At 51.5% G+C, this 16,652-nt stretch overlaps 3 protein-coding genes across 6 annotated transcripts; all 3 read left to right on the forward strand.

Annotated features, from left to right (window-relative positions):
• The first annotated feature begins 1,364 nt into the window (after window positions 1-1,364).
• Window positions 1,365-8,830, forward strand: Ccdc28b (coiled-coil domain containing 28B). Of its 4 annotated transcripts, none has more exons than XM_042678178.1 (6): window positions 1,365-1,471; window positions 2,788-2,970; window positions 6,436-6,602; window positions 6,721-6,911; window positions 7,131-7,153; window positions 8,619-8,830. In XM_042678178.1, exons 2-6 carry the CDS (start codon window positions 2,807-2,809, stop codon window positions 8,671-8,673), a joined length of 600 nt encoding a protein of 199 aa, XP_042534112.1. In that variant the 5' UTR covers window positions 1,365-1,471; window positions 2,788-2,806; the 3' UTR covers window positions 8,674-8,830. The 4 variants fall into 4 exon arrangements, with proteins under 4 accessions (XP_042534112.1, XP_042534103.1, XP_042534093.1 ...); XM_042678169.1 differs by lacking the exon at window positions 1,365-1,471 and adding an exon at window positions 1,574-1,656 and having other exon boundaries at window positions 2,720-2,970; XM_042678159.1 differs by lacking the exon at window positions 1,365-1,471 and adding an exon at window positions 1,574-1,656.
• A 211-nt stretch (window positions 8,831-9,041) lies between these two features.
• On the forward strand, window positions 9,042-11,719 carry Iqcc (IQ motif containing C). Its single transcript, XM_042678051.1, is given in 8 exon segments — window positions 9,042-9,116; window positions 9,481-9,624; window positions 9,851-10,118; window positions 10,374-10,492; window positions 10,606-10,888; window positions 10,891-11,087; window positions 11,089-11,175; window positions 11,177-11,719. Coding segments are annotated over 8 exon segments (1,308 nt in total). The 5' UTR covers window positions 9,042-9,074; the 3' UTR covers window positions 11,345-11,719.
• Window positions 11,720-12,162: 443 nt separating this feature from the next.
• Window positions 12,163-16,344, forward strand: Dcdc2b (doublecortin domain containing 2B). The gene is made up of 8 exons (XM_042674421.1): window positions 12,163-12,434; window positions 13,161-13,212; window positions 13,657-13,733; window positions 13,956-14,087; window positions 14,352-14,498; window positions 14,611-14,628; window positions 15,378-15,589; window positions 16,202-16,344. The coding sequence occupies exons 1-8, from the start codon at window positions 12,169-12,171 to the stop codon at window positions 16,342-16,344; spliced, it is 1,047 nt and encodes a 348-aa protein (XP_042530355.1). The 5' UTR covers window positions 12,163-12,168.
• Window positions 16,345-16,652: the final 308 nt, after the last annotated feature.

Raw genomic sequence — 16,652 nt, forward strand, 5'->3', positions numbered from 1 at the left:
AGCGCCTAGGCCCAGAGTTCAAGCCCCACAACTGACAAAAGGAAAAAAAAATCCTCTGGAGGAGTCAAGTGCCAGAGCTTCATACCTATAATCCTAACTCCTCAGGATGCAGATCTGAGATTCAAGGTTAGAGCCAGCCTGAGTATACATATTACACTAATGACCACCAAACAGTCATAAGCCTGGTTCTGGTGGCTTACAGCTGTAATCCTAACTACTCAGGCAGCTGGGATCTGAGGACCACAGTTCGAAGCCAACCTGGGCAGGAAAGTCCATGAGAGACTCCTATCTCTAACCATCAAAAGTCTGGAAGTGACACTGTGGTTCAAAGTGGTAGAGTGCTAGCCTTGAGCAAAAAAGCTCAGGACAGCACCTATGCTCTGTGTTCTAGCTCCACAACCCACAGAAAAGAATACTACAGGTGTGGCTCAAGTGGTAAAGGACCAGCCAAGTGAGAGCAAAAGACCTGAGTTCAAGTCCCAGCATCAGTAAGAAAAAATTTTTTAAGATTCTCTTAGAACAGATAAAGAGCAGCTGACTAAATTCAGGGAGCTTCCAAAAAAAGCAGCAGCTCTGGAAAGACTTTGGGCTCCCCAAGGAAGCGGCTGATTATGGGAACCCCAGGAATATTTCTGGACCTTCTGTCACTGAGTTGAAGGAGCCCTGGTACAACTATAGCATTTGAGCAAAGAGACATCCTGTTGTCCATCCTTGTAACACTGCCCCGCCTTCCCCCCCACACCTTCCCCTGAATAAGGTACCTGCAACCAAGCGGCACCCCTTGGATCCAGAGGTCCAGCCCAGGAAAATTGCTCCTGCCCATTGAGAAAGGAACATGAGTGTCTGTGTGACTTGCCCAGGGCCAGTTCATTTGAGCCTTCTGAGTAGCCTGGCTAAGGATGAGACTCTTTTGACATCAGAAGCTACTCTTGGGGATGGCAGGAGCCTCTGCCAGGTCTTTAAATAGCTGTCCCATTGATCCAGCCTCACAGGTGGTGCCCGCACTGGCAGCTACCTGCTGGAGCTCAGGTTTCCCTCCTGGCCAGAAAACCTAGTGGTCTTCCCCATTTCCTAGGGCTAGGGGTGAAGAGGGGTTCTGGCTCTCAGCAGAAATTCATAGGTGACAATACTATTCAGTAATGACTTAATGAACAATGATAATTGTAATTCAGGGTTGTAATGAGGATTAAATGTACATCAAATGCTTAGTAGGATCAAATGCTTACCTAATCTTTGCTTTTTTGTTTTATTTTCCTGGCTGTTATTGTTTATGCTTTCTGTGTGTTTGCATTCTGATGCATAATCTCCCCCCATCTTCTTTCCTCTCCTTTCCCCGCCCCCCTTTCCTGACGACGACACCACCATTTTGTAAAGGACTCCACCTTCCCTCCAAAACTGATGGAAAAAGGAAAATATTTTAAATCTGTATCACATGACTAAAAGGGTCACCCAAATTCTGGCCGGATTTAAGGTGGGTGAGAAGAAAAGCTTACTAAATGTAGGATCGCTCCATCCCCAGCCTCAAAGAAGGCCACTTTCTCTTTAAATGCAAATTACCTCCGGTCGGCTTAGCTGCCACCGGCTCCTGTCCCGGGGAAGTGCAGCGGCCCAGAGGAGGGAGCTTGCACACTGCATCTGCAGACCCCAAACCATCAGGTCAGTTGTCCCAAGGGGGGGGGGGGGTGGGCAACGCTCTCTCTGGGCCTGACTCTGGCTCTGGAGCTGGGTGTTTGTTTGGAAGCTTGACTTGGGAGATTGAGTAGGAGAAACCTTGGGTGCTTGCTGGGGGGGAGGGGGGGAGCGGGGGGGGGGGGGGGGGAGGGGGGGGGAGGAAGCCAGGGATTCCTGCTCCAGTTCTGTCAAATCCATCACTGGGTCATGGCTGCTTTAGGTGGCAACAGAAGATGAGCCCCTATCCCTTTCCACCACGCCCTGGACCCACCCATTGGGTGCCAGCCAGCCATGTGTCCGCTTTAAATGGCTAGACACTGTCCCAGAGTGTGATGGGGCTTGGGGACAGCAATCTGGAATGAGGCTCCTGGAGAGGACCCCAGCAGACCAGAGGCTGGGAGCTGGGGCTAAACAGGAAGCTGCCTAAGCTGTGCCAGTCACAGGCCCAGCTATTGTTGGAGGCCCAGGCCACGGGCTGCCTGCCCACCCACTCCAGGGACTTTCTGTCTGGAAAAGGTAAAGGGACTTAAGTTGTCCCAAGGAACTTCTGAGGATTCCTGGCATTGGCAGGTGGGTGTGGGATGAAATATAAATGTTGGTTTCTAATGGGGGGCCCACAAGGAGCCTGCCCCTGCGCCCAGGCTCACAATACCCACCCGGGTGGGTATTTCCTGACACTGTGCCCTTCCCAGGAGCCAGCACTCTCACCTAGGTCATGACAGTGCTGGACAGCATCATATGGGCTGAAGCAGTTGATAAACAGTGGGCCTAGTCAGGGGACGCCTAAGCTTCAGCTAAGCACCTGCCTGCTAGTATCCACCCTGCCTCTTCCTGTGTTGGAGCCTCCAGGGCAGGGAACCCCAGCAGCACCTGGCTAACTGTGGCTGGCTAGCCCTTTCAGCAGAACCAGGCTTCAGGTGGACCTTGGATGGTCCTTCAGATACATATCCCTGATCCCAGCAAATAGGCCTGGCTGCCTGGCCCTACATAGACAAAGGGACAGTTTTGAGAGGACACATTTTAAAGTACCAGGGTCCTTCCTTTGCAGCTCTGAGGTTGCTGTGTAAAGGGACAACTTGGGCCCTCACTATCTCAGAGAGGTTGCTTCCTTCTCAGGCCAGAGGCCCAGCGCCCAATGGATGACAAAAAGAAGAAACGAAGTCCCAAGCCCTGTCTAACCCAGCCAGCCCAGGCTCCAGGCACACTAAGGAGGGTCCCCGTGCCCACCAGCCACAGCGGCTCCTTGGCTCTAGGACTCCCTCATCTGCCATCCCCGAAGCAGCGGGCCAAGTTCAAGAGGTAGGTACAGAAGGGAAGGAGGGAAAGACCTCAACATTAGAAGGAAGAAGGCGGGAGAGTGGAGGTCTTTCAGCCTTTAGGTATTAAGTAAGGATTGCTACCATCTCTGAGCTGGCTCCAGTGGATCTCTGAGCACTCAGAGATGAATGCTTATGCTCTAGTGCAAGGGAAAAAGGCCAAGGGGGCCACTTATACACAATGTGAGGCTGTGCCTGGGAGAGGGAGTGAGCACCCTGCTACTCCCAGGAAAGTCAGAGGAGCCTGCTGGTCACACTGAAAAGAATGTTCTAGGCCAGCCATTGGTTGCTCACACCTATAATCCTAGCTACTCAGGAAGCTGAGATCTGAGGATCAAGGTTCAAAGCTAGCCCAGACAGAAAAGTCCCTGTGAGACTATTATCCCCAACAAACTACTCAAAAACCAGAAGTGGAGCTATGGCTCAAAGTGGAATAGTGCTAGCCTTGAGCGAAAGAGCTTAGGGACAGCGTCCAGGCCCTTAAAGCAAGCCCCACAACCAACAGAAAAAAAAAAAAAAATCACATTACATGAGGTAAGCCAAGCTCAGAGAGACAGACAGCACGTACAGCACATGTCCTCTCTGATCTGTGGAAATTAGATCTAAAATATACACTGGGATATGAAGAATTATACAGGATTCTAGAGACTCACACACTATAAAACCAAAAGAGGATACTCTGGAGAGAAACACAAAGGCACAATGCTATGTGCCTCTATATTTATATAAAATAACATGTATACGTATATATGTATATACATATATATATTATTTTTATTTTTTTGTCGGTCATAGGGTTTGAACTCTGGGCCTGGGCGCTGTCCCTGAGCTCTTCGGCTCAAGGCTAGCACTCTACCACTTGAGTCACAGCGCCAATTCCGGCTTTTTCTGTTTATGTGGTGTACAGGAATCGAACCCAGGGCCTCATGCATGTGAGGCAAGCTCTCTACCAGTGAGCCACCTTCACAGCCCCTCATTTTTACTTTTTGATGATTCTATTTTCTCTTTATGTATGATATATTCACATGTATATCCTCGGGAGGGTAGGGGGGTTACAAAAACTTGAGTGAAAAAGGGTGAGAAAGTGTAGCAGTGGAGCTCGCTGAACACTGATGAAAGTGGACTGTATAACTCATGGGTGGAGATGGGAGGGAGAGAGTAAGAGAACGGATGACACTGTACAAAAGAAAATTTACTTATTATCTGAGTCATGTGACTGAAATCCCTTTGTATGTCACCTCTCTAATAACAATAAACTAATTATTAAAAAATCCCAAACAGAGGCTGGGAAGGTGGCTCAGTGGTAGAGCGCTTGCCTTGCATGCCTGAGGCCCTGGGTTGGATTCCTCAGCACCACATAGGCAAAAAGAAAAAAGCCGGAAGTGGTGCTGTGGCTCAAGTGGTAGAGCGCTAGCCTTGAGCTGAAGAGCTGAGGGACAGTGCCCAGGCCCAGAGTTCAAGCCCCACGACCGGACCCAAAAAAAAAAAGTCCCAAACAAACAAAAAAAGCAGGGCTGGAGGCATGGAAGAAATGATAGAGCACTTGCTGAGAGTAGGTACTCAGTGAGTGGGACATAGCTGAAACCCAGGGTAACGTGGCAAGAGCAGTAGAAAAGGCTACTGGAGAAGAGAGAAAGAAGAGCAAGACAGCTTTGACAGCAGTAAAGGAGCAGCTATCCCCAAATTCACTGAAAACCAAGAACAAGTGAACAAGTGACTCATCCAGTCACAGGAGGGTAAGCGAAGCTCTCTGCGAATCACAGTCCCCTGTGGCTTGACTCTGAGTGTGCTATTACTAGAAAACACACTTTCTCCTCTCTCTTGCTATTTCTCCCCCCACCCCCCCCCCCCCCCCCACCCTCCTCCTCGTTTTTGACAGTACTGGAGTTTAAACTAAGGGCCTGGAACTTGCTTGGCTTACTTATGGCTAGTATTCCATCACTCCTGCCACATCTCCAGTCTGGCTTTTTACTGGTTATTTTGTAGATGGTATCTCATGGATCTTTCTGGTCAAGCTAGCTTTGAACTCCAGTCCTCCAGGTCTCAGCCTCCTGAGTAACTAGGATTACAGGAATGAGACACTGATGCCCTGCAAAACAGACTTTCTTTTTCTTTCTTTCTTTTTGGTTGGTCGTGGAGCTTAAACTCTGTCCCTGCACTCTTCAGCTCAAGGCAAGCGCTCCAGCACTTGAGCTACAGTGCCACTTCCGGTTTTCTAATGCTTTATTAGAGACAAGACTCTCACGGAGTTTCCTGCCCGGGCTGGCTTTGAACTGCAGTCCTCAGATCTCAGCTTCCTGAATAGCTAGGATTACAGGCATGAGCCACCAGCACCCAGCTTCTTTCTTTCTTTGCTTGTTTCTTTCTATTTCTCTCTTTCTTTCTTGTCTTTCTTTCTCTTTCTTTTTCTTTTCTCTAGTCCTGGGGCTTGAACTCAGGGCCTGGGCACTGTCCCTGAGCTTCTTTTGCTCAAGGCTAGCGCTCTACCACTTGAGCCATAGCACTACTTGCAGCTTTTCCCCTTTATGTGGTACTGAGGAATCGAACCCAGAGCTTCATGCAGACTAAGCAAGCACTCTACCACTAAGTCACATTCCCAGCCAAAACAGACACTTTTTTTTCCTCTAGTCCTAGGGACTGAACTTGGGGCCTGAGCTTCTTTTGCTCAAGGCTAGCACTCTAACACTTGACAGCACCACTTCTGGCTTTTTCTGTGTATGTGGTACCAAGGAATAGAACCCAGAGCTTCATGCATGCTAGGCAAGCACTCTACCACTAGGTCACATACCCAGCCCACAAAACATACTTCTTTTGCACTTCTTACCTTCTCCCATTTTACTTATTCCTTTCCCTCTACCAATCCTGGTGCCCAGAGCAAGGGCAGAACAATAACCATTTTTGTTTGTTTGTTGTGCCAGTTGAGGCTTGAACTCAAAGCCTGAGTGCTGTCCCTTAGCTTTTTCACTCCAAGTTGGCACTCTACTACTTAAACCACATCTTCACTCTGGCTTTTTTTGTTCATTTGTCATGTGTCTTGAACTCTGGGCCTAGGCACTGTCCTAGGCAAGCGCTCTACTACTTGAACTACAGTGCCACTTCCGGTTTTCTGGTGGTTAATTAGAGATGAGTCTCATGGAGTTTCCTGCCTGGGCTGGCTTTGAACCATGATTCTTAGATCTCAGCCTCCTGAGTAGTTAGGATTACAGGCATGAGCCACGGGCACCCAGCTACTTCTGCCTTTTTCTGGTTAGAGCTAAAAGTCCTATGGACTTTTCTACCCTAGCTAGCTTCAAACAGTGATCTTCAGCTCTCAGCCTCCTGAGTAGCTAGGATTACTGACCCATGATGAGTATATAAACAGATGAATTAATGCACAAATGGCAGTAGAGATCCAGGGATACCAGACTGCACTGCACCTTGTGATAATGGTCATGTCCATCCTACCTAGAGTGGGCAAGGAGAAATGCCGGCCTGTGCTGGCTGGAGGAGGGGCCGGCTCAGCAGGAACGCCCCTACAGCATTCTTTCCTGACTGAGGTGACTGATGTCTATGAGATGGAAGGGGGACTGCTGAACTTACTCAATGATTTCCATTCTGGACGACTGCAGGCCTTTGGTGAGCCCTGGGGCTGGGCAGAGAGGGGATGAGAATGGGGCTGGAGCTCTGGTCTCTGAGGTATGGCTGGGGCCAGCACCCTAGGCTGGCTACCAAGGCTCATACACTGACTATTCAGGGAAGGAGTGCTCCTTCGAGCAACTGGAGCATGTTCGAGAAATGCAGGAGAAGCTGGCCCGGCTACATTTCAGCCTGGATGTGTGTGGTGAGGAGGAAGACGATGAAGAAGAGGATGGGGTCACCGAGGGGTTGCCTGAGGAGCAGAAGAAGACGATGGCTGATAGAAACTTGGACCAGCTGCTTAGCAATGTGGGTCATAAAATTGGGTGCTTTGTATCCTGGGGCCCTACAGATGGGGGGAGGTACATCTTTCCAAGGCCATTCCAAGTTCCTGGTAAAAAGGTGAGGGTATATGGATCCAAGAAAGTTGGGGCCCACAACTTCCACCAGAAGAGGTGGAAGAGCATCTGGGTTTGTTCTGGTCTCTCTCCTAACAGAACACTTTTTCTTTTTTCTTTTTGTTGATAGCTGGAAGATCTTAGTAATTCCATGTATCCTTTGAGTCTTTATGTGTGTACATTTCCCCCTTGGGGCAAGGATGAGGGAGGAGATGAGGTCAGTTTCTCTACCTTGCTCAGGAGTATTCATCCACACATAAGCAGCAGTCTTACTGATCAGCAATAGCCACACACCACCCCCACCCAAAGAGATCAGCATAGAATGTCCCAAATACTAGAAGAAAAGAGGATGTAGGGAATATGTTTTACCTACTGATCAAAATCTTTAATTTGCCAGGCACTGGTGGTTCAGCTCTGTAATCCTAGCTACTCTGGAGGCTGAGATCTGAGGATCACAGTCCAAAGCCAGCCCAGGCAAGAAAGTGTGTGAGACTCTGCTCTTCAATTAACCACCAGAAAAGCAGAAGTGGAGCTGTGGCTCAAAGTGGTAGAGCATTAGCCTTGAGCAAAAAAGCTCAGGGAAGCTGGGTGCCGGTGGCTCACGCCTGTAATCCTAGCCACTCAGGAGGCTGAGATCTGAGGATCACGGTTCAAAGCCAGCCCAGGCAGGAAACTCCGTGAGCCTCTTATCTCCAATAAACCACTGGAAAACCAGAAGTGGTGCTGTGGGTCAAGCGTTAGAGCGCTCACCTTGAGCTGAAGAGCACACAGACAGCACCCAAGCCCAAGGTTCAAGCCCCACGACCGACAAAAAAAGAAAAAAGAAAAAAAAAAGCTCAGGGACAGTGTCCAGACCTGAGTTCAAGCCTCACCACTGACTTTATATATATATATATATATATATATATACGTGTGTGTGTGTGTGTGTGTGTGTGTTTGTGTGTATTTGGTGTGCCAATCCTGGGGCTTGAACTTTGTGCCTGGGTACTATCCCTAAGATGTTTTTGCTCAAGACTAGCACTCTACTCCACTTCTGGCTGCTCAAATCTCCTAGCTAGGATTACAGGCATGAGCCAATGGGCACAGGCTTTGTAGTACTAGATGATACCAATATATTATGAAGCCTGCTTGGTGTCCTCCTATCCTGGTAGCATTGAACAATTTCTTATTTACTTAGTAATCTAGACTACTTTATTTGGTCTTGTAAGAAATGAGCACCCAAACACACACACACACACATTCTCTCTCTCTCTCTCTCCCCCATCCTTCCCTCCCTCCCTCCCTCCCTCCCTCTCTCCCCCCCCTCCCCCTCTTTCTCCAGTGCGGACTCAGCAAATCTAGCTCAATGGCCCTGCTGGATGAAAAGAGGCTGGGTGAGGGACTTAAGAAGAAGGGCAGGCTGGGTAGACTGGGGGTGCAGCTGGGTTGAGCTTGGTGGTAGAGCTCATGTGTGCATGCCTGAGCCCCAGGGTTCAGTCGGCAGCACACACACACACACACACACACAGAGGCAAACGGGCCCGCAAGCGCAGCCCACCGAGGGCCTGGGCCTGGCTGTGCCGGACGGGAGCCCGGAGGTCAGGCAGAGTCAAAGCATCACCTTCCTTGACCGACACAGACAGAAGCTGCACCTGGCCGAGAATGCCGAGCCCGAGGAGCAGCCCGCTGCGTAGGCGTCGGACCCAGGCCCAGCCGCCTCCTTCACATTCCCTTTAAACTGTGACTTTACCAACTCGGAGCTGTTCCTCAGACCCCCAGGTGCTATGGAGGTGGGGGGCGCTGGATGGAATTAAACCAAAAAGAAAGCAAGCGGCTCCATGTCCTCCTTGCCCTCTTCACGCCTCTTCTCGCCGAGAAGCCTCTGAGGGGCACGCAAGGCCTGGAGGCCCGGCTCGGGCTGGGACGTGGGGTCGGCGTCGCCCCGGGACCACACAGGGGAGCAGAGCAGAGCCGGGACTAGCGGAAGGCTGCCGCGACGCGGAGGGGCGGGGCCTGTGCCTGCGCATGCTCAGGAGCGCCACCGCCGCCTCCCCTGCGCAGGCGCCCGGCGTATCTTGGGGCCGTTGGCGTGAGCATGGACCGGGAGCTGTTACTTCGGAGGGTGTCTTTGTTACAGGTTCGAGGCGGCGGGGTGTAGGAGTGCACTGGGGTCTCGGACTTCCCTGCTAGATGAGGCCGTCACGCTCAGTCCCCTCTCCGCGTGCCAGCCTCTGGAGATGCCGGCGCGCGCCGCCTCCCAGGCTTCCCCCAGCGGCCCCCTCGCTCGTGCCTGGACAGGGTCCGCACGGAAGGACTTGAAGAGAGGAGGAGGTCCAGTCCGGTCTCCTCCCTTGAACTCCCAGAGTCCCGCGCGCGCTGTCCCCCATCTTCTCCGGTGACCGTGGCCCTTCTTGCAGGCCCTGGGATGACTCCAGGAAAATCCCCCAAATGCCCCTTTCCTAAAGTGATGAGGCCTTCTTTCCTCTCGGTTTCCACCTCAGGCCTGCATCCGGGGCTTCTTAGTCCGGCAGCAGTTCCAGAACCTGCGAGCTGAATATGAGGCGGTTGTGCAAGAGATCGAGGGCGACCTGGGCACACTTCAGTGGACTGCGGGCTGGATCCCCAGGCCCCGCTTTCTCCCAGAGGTAGTGCACGTCCCACGAGGGCAAGTGAGGGGAAGGAGCATGTGGTGGGGGATGCAAGGGAGTGTTGGAGGCCACTCTTGCTGACGATAGGCTTCTCACTGCAAAAGGCAGCAGACTCGCCTCACACCCGAGTCCTGAATTCTGCCCACTTCTTTGCTTGATCATGCCCCCATTATGCACAGAGACTTAGCTCTTGGACTCTCAGACCTCTCTGATTTCTTAAAAGGCAAAATCTCATCGCTCCTGGAAAGCAAAAGAGAGGGTGCAAAATCCAGAGCAGGAACTATGGAAACACCTCCCATGTAAAGAATCTGAGAAAAGGGCCATGTGGGAGGAGATGATGCTGAAGAAGCCAAGAGAGAATTCATCAGATCCAGGAACTCTTTCCTGCAGAGATGACAGTCTCTGGCTTCTGGCTGAGCAGAGCAAGAAAGCCAGAAAACCTGGCCAAGAGAAAACCAGAGATACCTCCATCTCCAGGATGGAGAACCCAGGTACCACTCTGCCTAGCTCAGGGAAACCCCTGATCCTCTCTGAGAAAGAAAGGCCTTAGCTTCCCATCTGAAAAATGAAAGGAATCTGCTAAATAAGCTTTCTCCCTCCTTCCTTCCTCTGTTACTCCCTCCTTACTCCTGATTGGGGAAAAGACATTGGGTAGGGAGCAAAGGGTTGCTAGAATCCATGGATAAACCTATTCCTAGTGTCTACACCTCGAATAATTCATGAATTTTTTTCCCCCTTCTTCAAAGAAACCACAGGTCCAGGACTGTCCCATAGCCAATATGAGCTCCAGGAACTCCAGTACCACCAAAGCCACTTGGCCATGGAACTGTTGTGGCTACAACAGGCCATCAACAGCCGAAAGGAGGTACACATTAACTTGGAACGCTTTTCTGAATGGGCCAAGGGTGGGGTTTGGAAGAGGCCTCTTGCTATGCCCAAACAAGCTGGTATGATGCAGTATCTGTTTTCTCCCAACAGTACCTAATTCTTAAACAAACACTGAGATCCCCAGAAACAGACCAGAACAGAGCCAAGCCCAACCTGAGTCCACACCAGGGACAACGAGCCTGTGAGGAGGTCTGGTCACAATCAAGCTCCCTGCTAGAGGAACCATCCTACAGAAACAGGGCCATGGGAAAGCTGGACTATGACTCCTGCAAGAGGGATAAATCACAGTCCCATAAATCCTCAGAAAGTCAGATCACTGAAAGCAAAACCACTGCTGGGGCTAATGGTGACAGCTGTAGGAGGGCTAGACCACAGTTTGTATACCACCAGCCAGCCAGGATAGAGGGAAAAGGTTTGCCCAATGGCCAGACCATGGTGGATAGGCCTTTGAAGAACTCTGCCTGCAGCAGATGAAGCTCCTGGAGGATCAGACCCTCAGGGGCCTCAAATCTAGGAGCCCCTGTTCCAAAAAGGCCAGGACACAGCTGCCTGTAGTCTGTCAGGATCCAGATAATCAAGGACAGGTCTCCCAGAAGGTCAGACCACAAAGTGAAATACTGCCAAAGAGCCAGACTACAGAGGACAAGCCTCTCAAACAACCCAGATGAATCTGGATGGGACCTTGACAGGGCTGGAACATGGTAGCCTGGATCTCAGGATAAAACTGTCCAAGGGCCAGACCCCCAGTGATAGATGGTCCAGAGATGGAACCTCTATTGTACTAGTTATGAAGGATGAGATAACTAGAGGGCTGCACTATGAAGATTAAGGCCACCTGAGAACCTGTCTTCCAACTGTCCAGAACCAGTCTAGACAGGAAAGGATCCATAGGAAGGCAGGTCATTGAAAGCAGGAGCACCAGGCTAGACAGGGAGACCCACGGGAGCAACAGGTTCTATTTGTGAAAGTGTGATGAGGAAAATGGGCCCTCATCCTACCTTCCTGGTACCAGCTTTACCTTCAGCTCCTATCCTCAACCATTATGGCTAACAGGTTCAAGAGAAGATGCAGAAGAGAGCTTGCTGGTATGCAAGGAAGATGAAGGACCCCCTTTCATCCTCCGCATGTTGTTCAATCCAAATTTCAGGTGAAATTCCCTGGAGAAAAGAGTGGGAGGCTTGGAGGATAATAAAGTTTTTTCTTGACTCAGCCTGGTTGCTTTCATCTCCAGCCCCTGGCCAGGACAGTTCATGGATTTCCTGTTCAATAATCACTAGAACAAGGACATTATCCCCAAGGCCAGCTTGGAGCCATGGCCCAAGACCAAAGCTAGCTATGCTCCTTGGAGAACAGCCCTCAAGCTGATTCCCCCTTGCTTCCCTTGAGCTCAAAAGAAGATTAGAATGTCTGTGCTTAAGTGGGATCTCTGCCACTCCCTTTCATTGAACTCGGGGTCTGCCTTGTCAGTGATCATTACCTATCCTGCTCTTGTAAGGTCTCATAAAGCCCTGACCTTTCAGTCAGAAAGGCAGAGAAAGTTGCATGGAAAGAGGTTCTCCCTCCCTTTCTTACTGACTTGACCTCTAATTGGCATGACTCCCAACTTTGCCTTTGTTACCTAGCAACAGCTCCGCGTCTGGCTGAGGGTACACTATGGCGAGTAGCAGGCCAACGGCCAAAAGAGTAGTTGTGTACAGAAATGGGGACCCTTTCACCCCAGGCCACCAGCTGGTGGTGACTCAACGCCGCTACCCCACCATGGAGGCCTTCCTATATGATGTAACATCAGCCGTACAAGCTCCACTGGCTGTACGTGCCCTCTACACGCCTTGTCATGGCCACCCTGTCACCGACCTGGCAGACCTACAGAATGGAGGACAATATGTGGCTGCTGGCTTTGAGCGATTCCACAAGCTCCCGTGAGTGGGCTGGGGCTGTTTCAAAAGCCTAGGGGGGGAGGGAGTGGCAGCAGCAATGTGCTTCTCCAGTATTCACTGTGTGGGTACCAGGCTTTCACTGAACCTGGGGAGAGGCAGCAGTAGTAAAAATCTGCAAGGTGTTGAGTTGAAATTCAGGTTAAATTGTTGGTTACTAAGGCTTATGCTGTGATTAGGTAGGACTCCACTATAGTCAGGACCACCTTGTGGGAAGGAGACTCTATAGGTTGAAACTTTTCCTGAAAGTTCTTTTTTTTTGGGGGGGGGAGGGTCCAGTTGTGGGGCCTGAACTCTGGGCCTGGGTGCTGTCCCTCAGCTCTTCAGCTCAAGGCTAGCGCTCTACCACTTGAGCCACAGTGCCACTTCCGTTCTTCTAGTGGTTTTATTGGAGATAACAGTCTCATGGACTTTCCTGCCCAGGCTGGCTTTGAACCGTGATCCTCAGATCTCAGCCTCCTGAGTAGCCAGGATTACAGGCGTGAGCCACCAGCGCCCAGCTGTTTTCTTATTCTTTAACCTTACAGTTTATGTCTGAGACCTGTCTAGATTTCCAACCTGCATGGCACTTGGGGCAGGTTCAAGTGCCTACATGTGTTCTGGACTGACCCATGAGAGGGAGACCTAGGGAGCTGGGCCTTAAATCCACTCTCCAGAAGCTACTGGACTATGGAAGCCTCAAGATGACCTAGACCCAATTTGTCCTTTCAGCTATTTACCCCCAGGAGGGAAGAAGCCAGGTGGAAAGACCGGCAGACCACAAGTGAGTCCTAGGAGAGGCTGGCCCCGTCTCTGTCCTCCCATGCTTCTTGGGATTGCTCCAGTTTGGTCTGGGAGGTCAGGGGCTCTGGAAGAAACAGGAGCTTCTGGTTCCGTAGGGCCCTCTATACCTGTGTATCTGGAGCCTGCTGCTGTTCTTCCTGGGACTAGAAGATATTAGCCCAACCCCTGCCCCAATATTTTACCTTGCCTCCAGGATGTGGCCCTCCCAAAGGAAAGAGGAATCTGAGAAACACTCATGGGATGGGGGTGGGAGGTTTGAAGATGCCTGGAAATGCTTTAGTGGAAGGTATGACTAGTGTGCTCCCTCCTTGCCCCTTTTCCTGCCCAGCTGGTTCCAACCTACTCACCCCAGGATCCTTAGGCTGACCCCTCCATAATGAAAGTCTTTCTCTCTCCTGATCTGGGGGCCTTACTTGGGTTTCAGGACCCTCCCAGGACTTGCTACCAGTGTGATGGGGCCCTTGGACAATGGCTTCCTGCAGGTGCCCCCTGCTATATCCAGTGAGTGCCAGTGACAGGGAACAAGGGGCAGAGCCTTCTGTTTCAGTGACATTATGAACATTGGGGTGGCTTTTTCCCCCAGTTACTGGTGGGAGATAAAGAATCATTGGTGGGTGAAATGGGTTGGCACAGTGATTCTCACAGAGTTCTGTGGCTCATGTTACCTTCTCATATGTAGGAAGTCTTGGAGACCCTTCTCTTACCCGTTGCCCTTTATCTTAGTGTGTTCAGGAATGGGGACCTGCTAAGTCCCCCATTTAGTCTGAAGTTGTCTCAGGCTGCCATCCAGGAATGGGCAACTGTGTTGAAGCTCCTGACTGAGAAAGTCAAGTTGCAGACTGGGGCTGTACATAAGTAAGTATGGGAAGGGGCAGAGGCCCAAAGTCCCCAGAGTCTCCCCTACTGGTTTCAGGGAGCATGAAAAGGCCAAGGGAAAGTATGCTCTTCCAACATAGGGAAAGGTCCCTTTGGCCCACCCCACAGAGCCAGGGCAGAATCTAGGTACCAGGTTCCCATAGCCCAGAGGGCACCCTGGAGTAGCTGTGACCCGCAATGCCCCTCCACCACCTGTTGAGTCTGAAGCAGACTCTAGCCCACTGGCCCTCACCTTTCCCCTAGACTCTACACTTTGGAGGGGGTCCCGCTGTCTGCAGGGATGGCTCTTGTGAATGGCCATTACTATGTAGCTGTGGGAGAGGATGAATTCAAGGCCCTGCCTTATCTGGAGCTGTTGGTGCCCAGCCCCTCCCTGCCCAGGGGCTGCTGGTATGTACTTGGGCGGCTCAGGGCACTGGGTGTGGCTGAGGCTGCCCTCAGAGCTGTGCGCTCTCATTCTTTGTCTTCCTTTGCCCAACACAAGCCTTTCCTTTCATTGCAGGTATCCTCTGAAGCCAAAGTATGGGCCCCACAGGCAGGAGGTAGGTGATCCAGGGTCCCACTAAGGTGGGAAGGAAGGGGAGTAACTGACTGAGAACTCTGGCCTAATCTCACTGCACCCTTTCAATTATCTCATGAAACGAGATTATCCCCATTGTCAGTAGGTAGAAACGGGAGCTCAGCAAGTTCAGGGTGACAAGTTACTGAGTGGCACAGGCCAGAACAGCACTGTGACTTTCAGGATGGGTTGCAGAATCTAACACCTTGCAGCCGGGTGAGGGGGGGGGACAGGGGGGAGGCTCACGCCTGTGATCCTAGCCCAGGGGAGGAAAGTCTGTGAGACTCTTATCTCCAATTAACCACTCAGAAAACTGGAAGTGGCTCAGGTGGTAGAGTGCTAGCTTTGAGCTGAAGAGCTCAGGGACAGTGCCCAGGCTCAGAGTTCAAGCCCCATGACCACCACCACACACAACAAAAAGAATCTAACACCTTTCTATACTGGATGCTGGGAGAGAATTGGCATACCTGGCTTAGGGAGGACCCAAGGAGACAGCAGCTCCCCATCCTCCTCCAGGCCTGGACACTCCCAGGAGATGAGCCAGTGAGCATGAGCACAGGGGTGGGGCACAGTTTGGCTTTACCCAGGACATTTTCCAGTGCCAGGTGCCAGCTGTTGTCCCAGGATAGGCAGTCTGATGGGAGGAGGGGACAGAGAGGGAGGATATGGGCTGAGAAGATGACAACACTGCTTTTCCCAAGCTCCCTCAGGCACTGGGACACTGGAGCCTGGACCAGGAATAGGAAAAGTGAGAACAGCCCACAACCAGGGTCCCTTCTATACCCTCAGGGTAACAGGGCACCTGACACCCTGCACTCTCCAGAGGAAGCAGCAGGACAAACTGAGCCCTCTGCTTTCTATGCCAGGCCCCAGCAGGCTATTCAGTCAAGAAACATTCTTCCTACTCCCTCGTTTCCATCAGGTGAGGTAATCCAGGACTGGGACCAAACCCAGGGCCTTGTGCATGCACCTTAGTGACAAGATGATCCCTGCTGCCACGGGAGGCATTGGCAGGGGCAATCACTTATCCCCCACCTGCACATCTAGTCCCTTGCTTCTCCAAAAGGATTTCCCATGTGAAAGAAGCACATGGAAGGGGCAACGGTTCACTCAAAGCCATGAGGCTGGGGCTGGCTTAGTGGCAGAGCGCTTGCCTTGCATGCATGAGGCCCTGGGTTCAATTCCTCAGCACCACGTAAACAAAAAGAAAAAAGCCAGAAGTGGTGCTGTGGCTCAAGTGGTAGAGTGCTAGCCTTGAGCTGAAGAACTGAGGGACAGCGCCCAGGCCCAGAGTTCAGGACCCCCGACCGGACACCCCCCCCCCAAAAAAAAAACGCCATGAGGCTTCAGGGGTAGATTTACAAAGGTTTGGGATGGGAGCCAAATGCCTGCTTCTCAACTTCTCTGTCCCCCTCTAAGGTAGGGAGGGATGTAGAACAAGGTCAGAGAAGAGAAAGTGGCTGGTAGAGAAGACAAAAGGAGGCTGAGGCCCCTGGCACTGATGGTTATCAGCTAATGTTACTTCCCTCACTAGGAGTGAAGGGAGTGTACAGGGCTCCTCACCCAAGGAAAGAGACAGCAGGGGCCCAGGAAGTTGTAGATGATAAAGACACATGGACCGAGGAGCCTTTAGATCAGGTAGGCCAATGGATGGAATGGAGATGGGAGGAGTTCTGAGCTAGAGACTGGCAGTGGTGGGCCATAGGAACAGTCCTCTCACTGTGACTGTAAGCAGATCTCTAACATCTCAGAGCTTGACCTCTCCTTAAATCTTTAGTGTTCTCTTTTCCTGGGGTTGAGGATCTCCTGGCTGGGGCTGTAGGCAGGCATGCTTATGGCTCTCCACCTCCTCCAGAAGGCAGCACAGTAGAAGAAGCCCTGTCCTTGGAACACCAGTCTTAGGCTGGGGCTACACCTCCAGCCTCAGTCCATACTGTGCCACCTGGAGAGCCAAAAAGCTCCACACAGAAACTGGGGACACGGAC

The sequence above is a fragment of the Dipodomys spectabilis genome, unplaced genomic scaffold (assembly GCF_019054845.1).
Source record: "Dipodomys spectabilis isolate Male_0828 unplaced genomic scaffold, ASM1905484v1 ptg000002l, whole genome shotgun sequence".
Classification (NCBI taxonomy): Eukaryota; Metazoa; Chordata; class Mammalia; order Rodentia; family Heteromyidae; genus Dipodomys; species Dipodomys spectabilis.

Bases quoted from the DNA above. Each gene is read 5' to 3' on its own strand.
- Ccdc28b (XM_042678178.1), top strand. From the start codon at position 2,807: ATGGATGACAAAAAGAAGAAACGAAGTCCCAAGCCCTGTCTAACCCAG. The intron at 2,971-6,435 runs GTAGGTACAGAA...CATCCTACCTAG, and splicing joins CAGCGGGCCAAGTTCAAGAG to AGTGGGCAAGGAGAAATGCC. The intron at 6,603-6,720 runs GTGAGCCCTGGG...CTGACTATTCAG, and splicing joins TGGACGACTGCAGGCCTTTG to GGAAGGAGTGCTCCTTCGAG.
- Dcdc2b (XM_042674421.1), top strand. From the start codon at position 12,169: ATGGCGAGTAGCAGGCCAACGGCCAAAAGAGTAGTTGTGTACAGAAAT. The intron at 12,435-13,160 runs GTGAGTGGGCTG...TTGTCCTTTCAG, and splicing joins GAGCGATTCCACAAGCTCCC to CTATTTACCCCCAGGAGGGA. The intron at 14,088-14,351 runs GTAAGTATGGGA...CCTTTCCCCTAG, and splicing joins CAGACTGGGGCTGTACATAA to ACTCTACACTTTGGAGGGGG.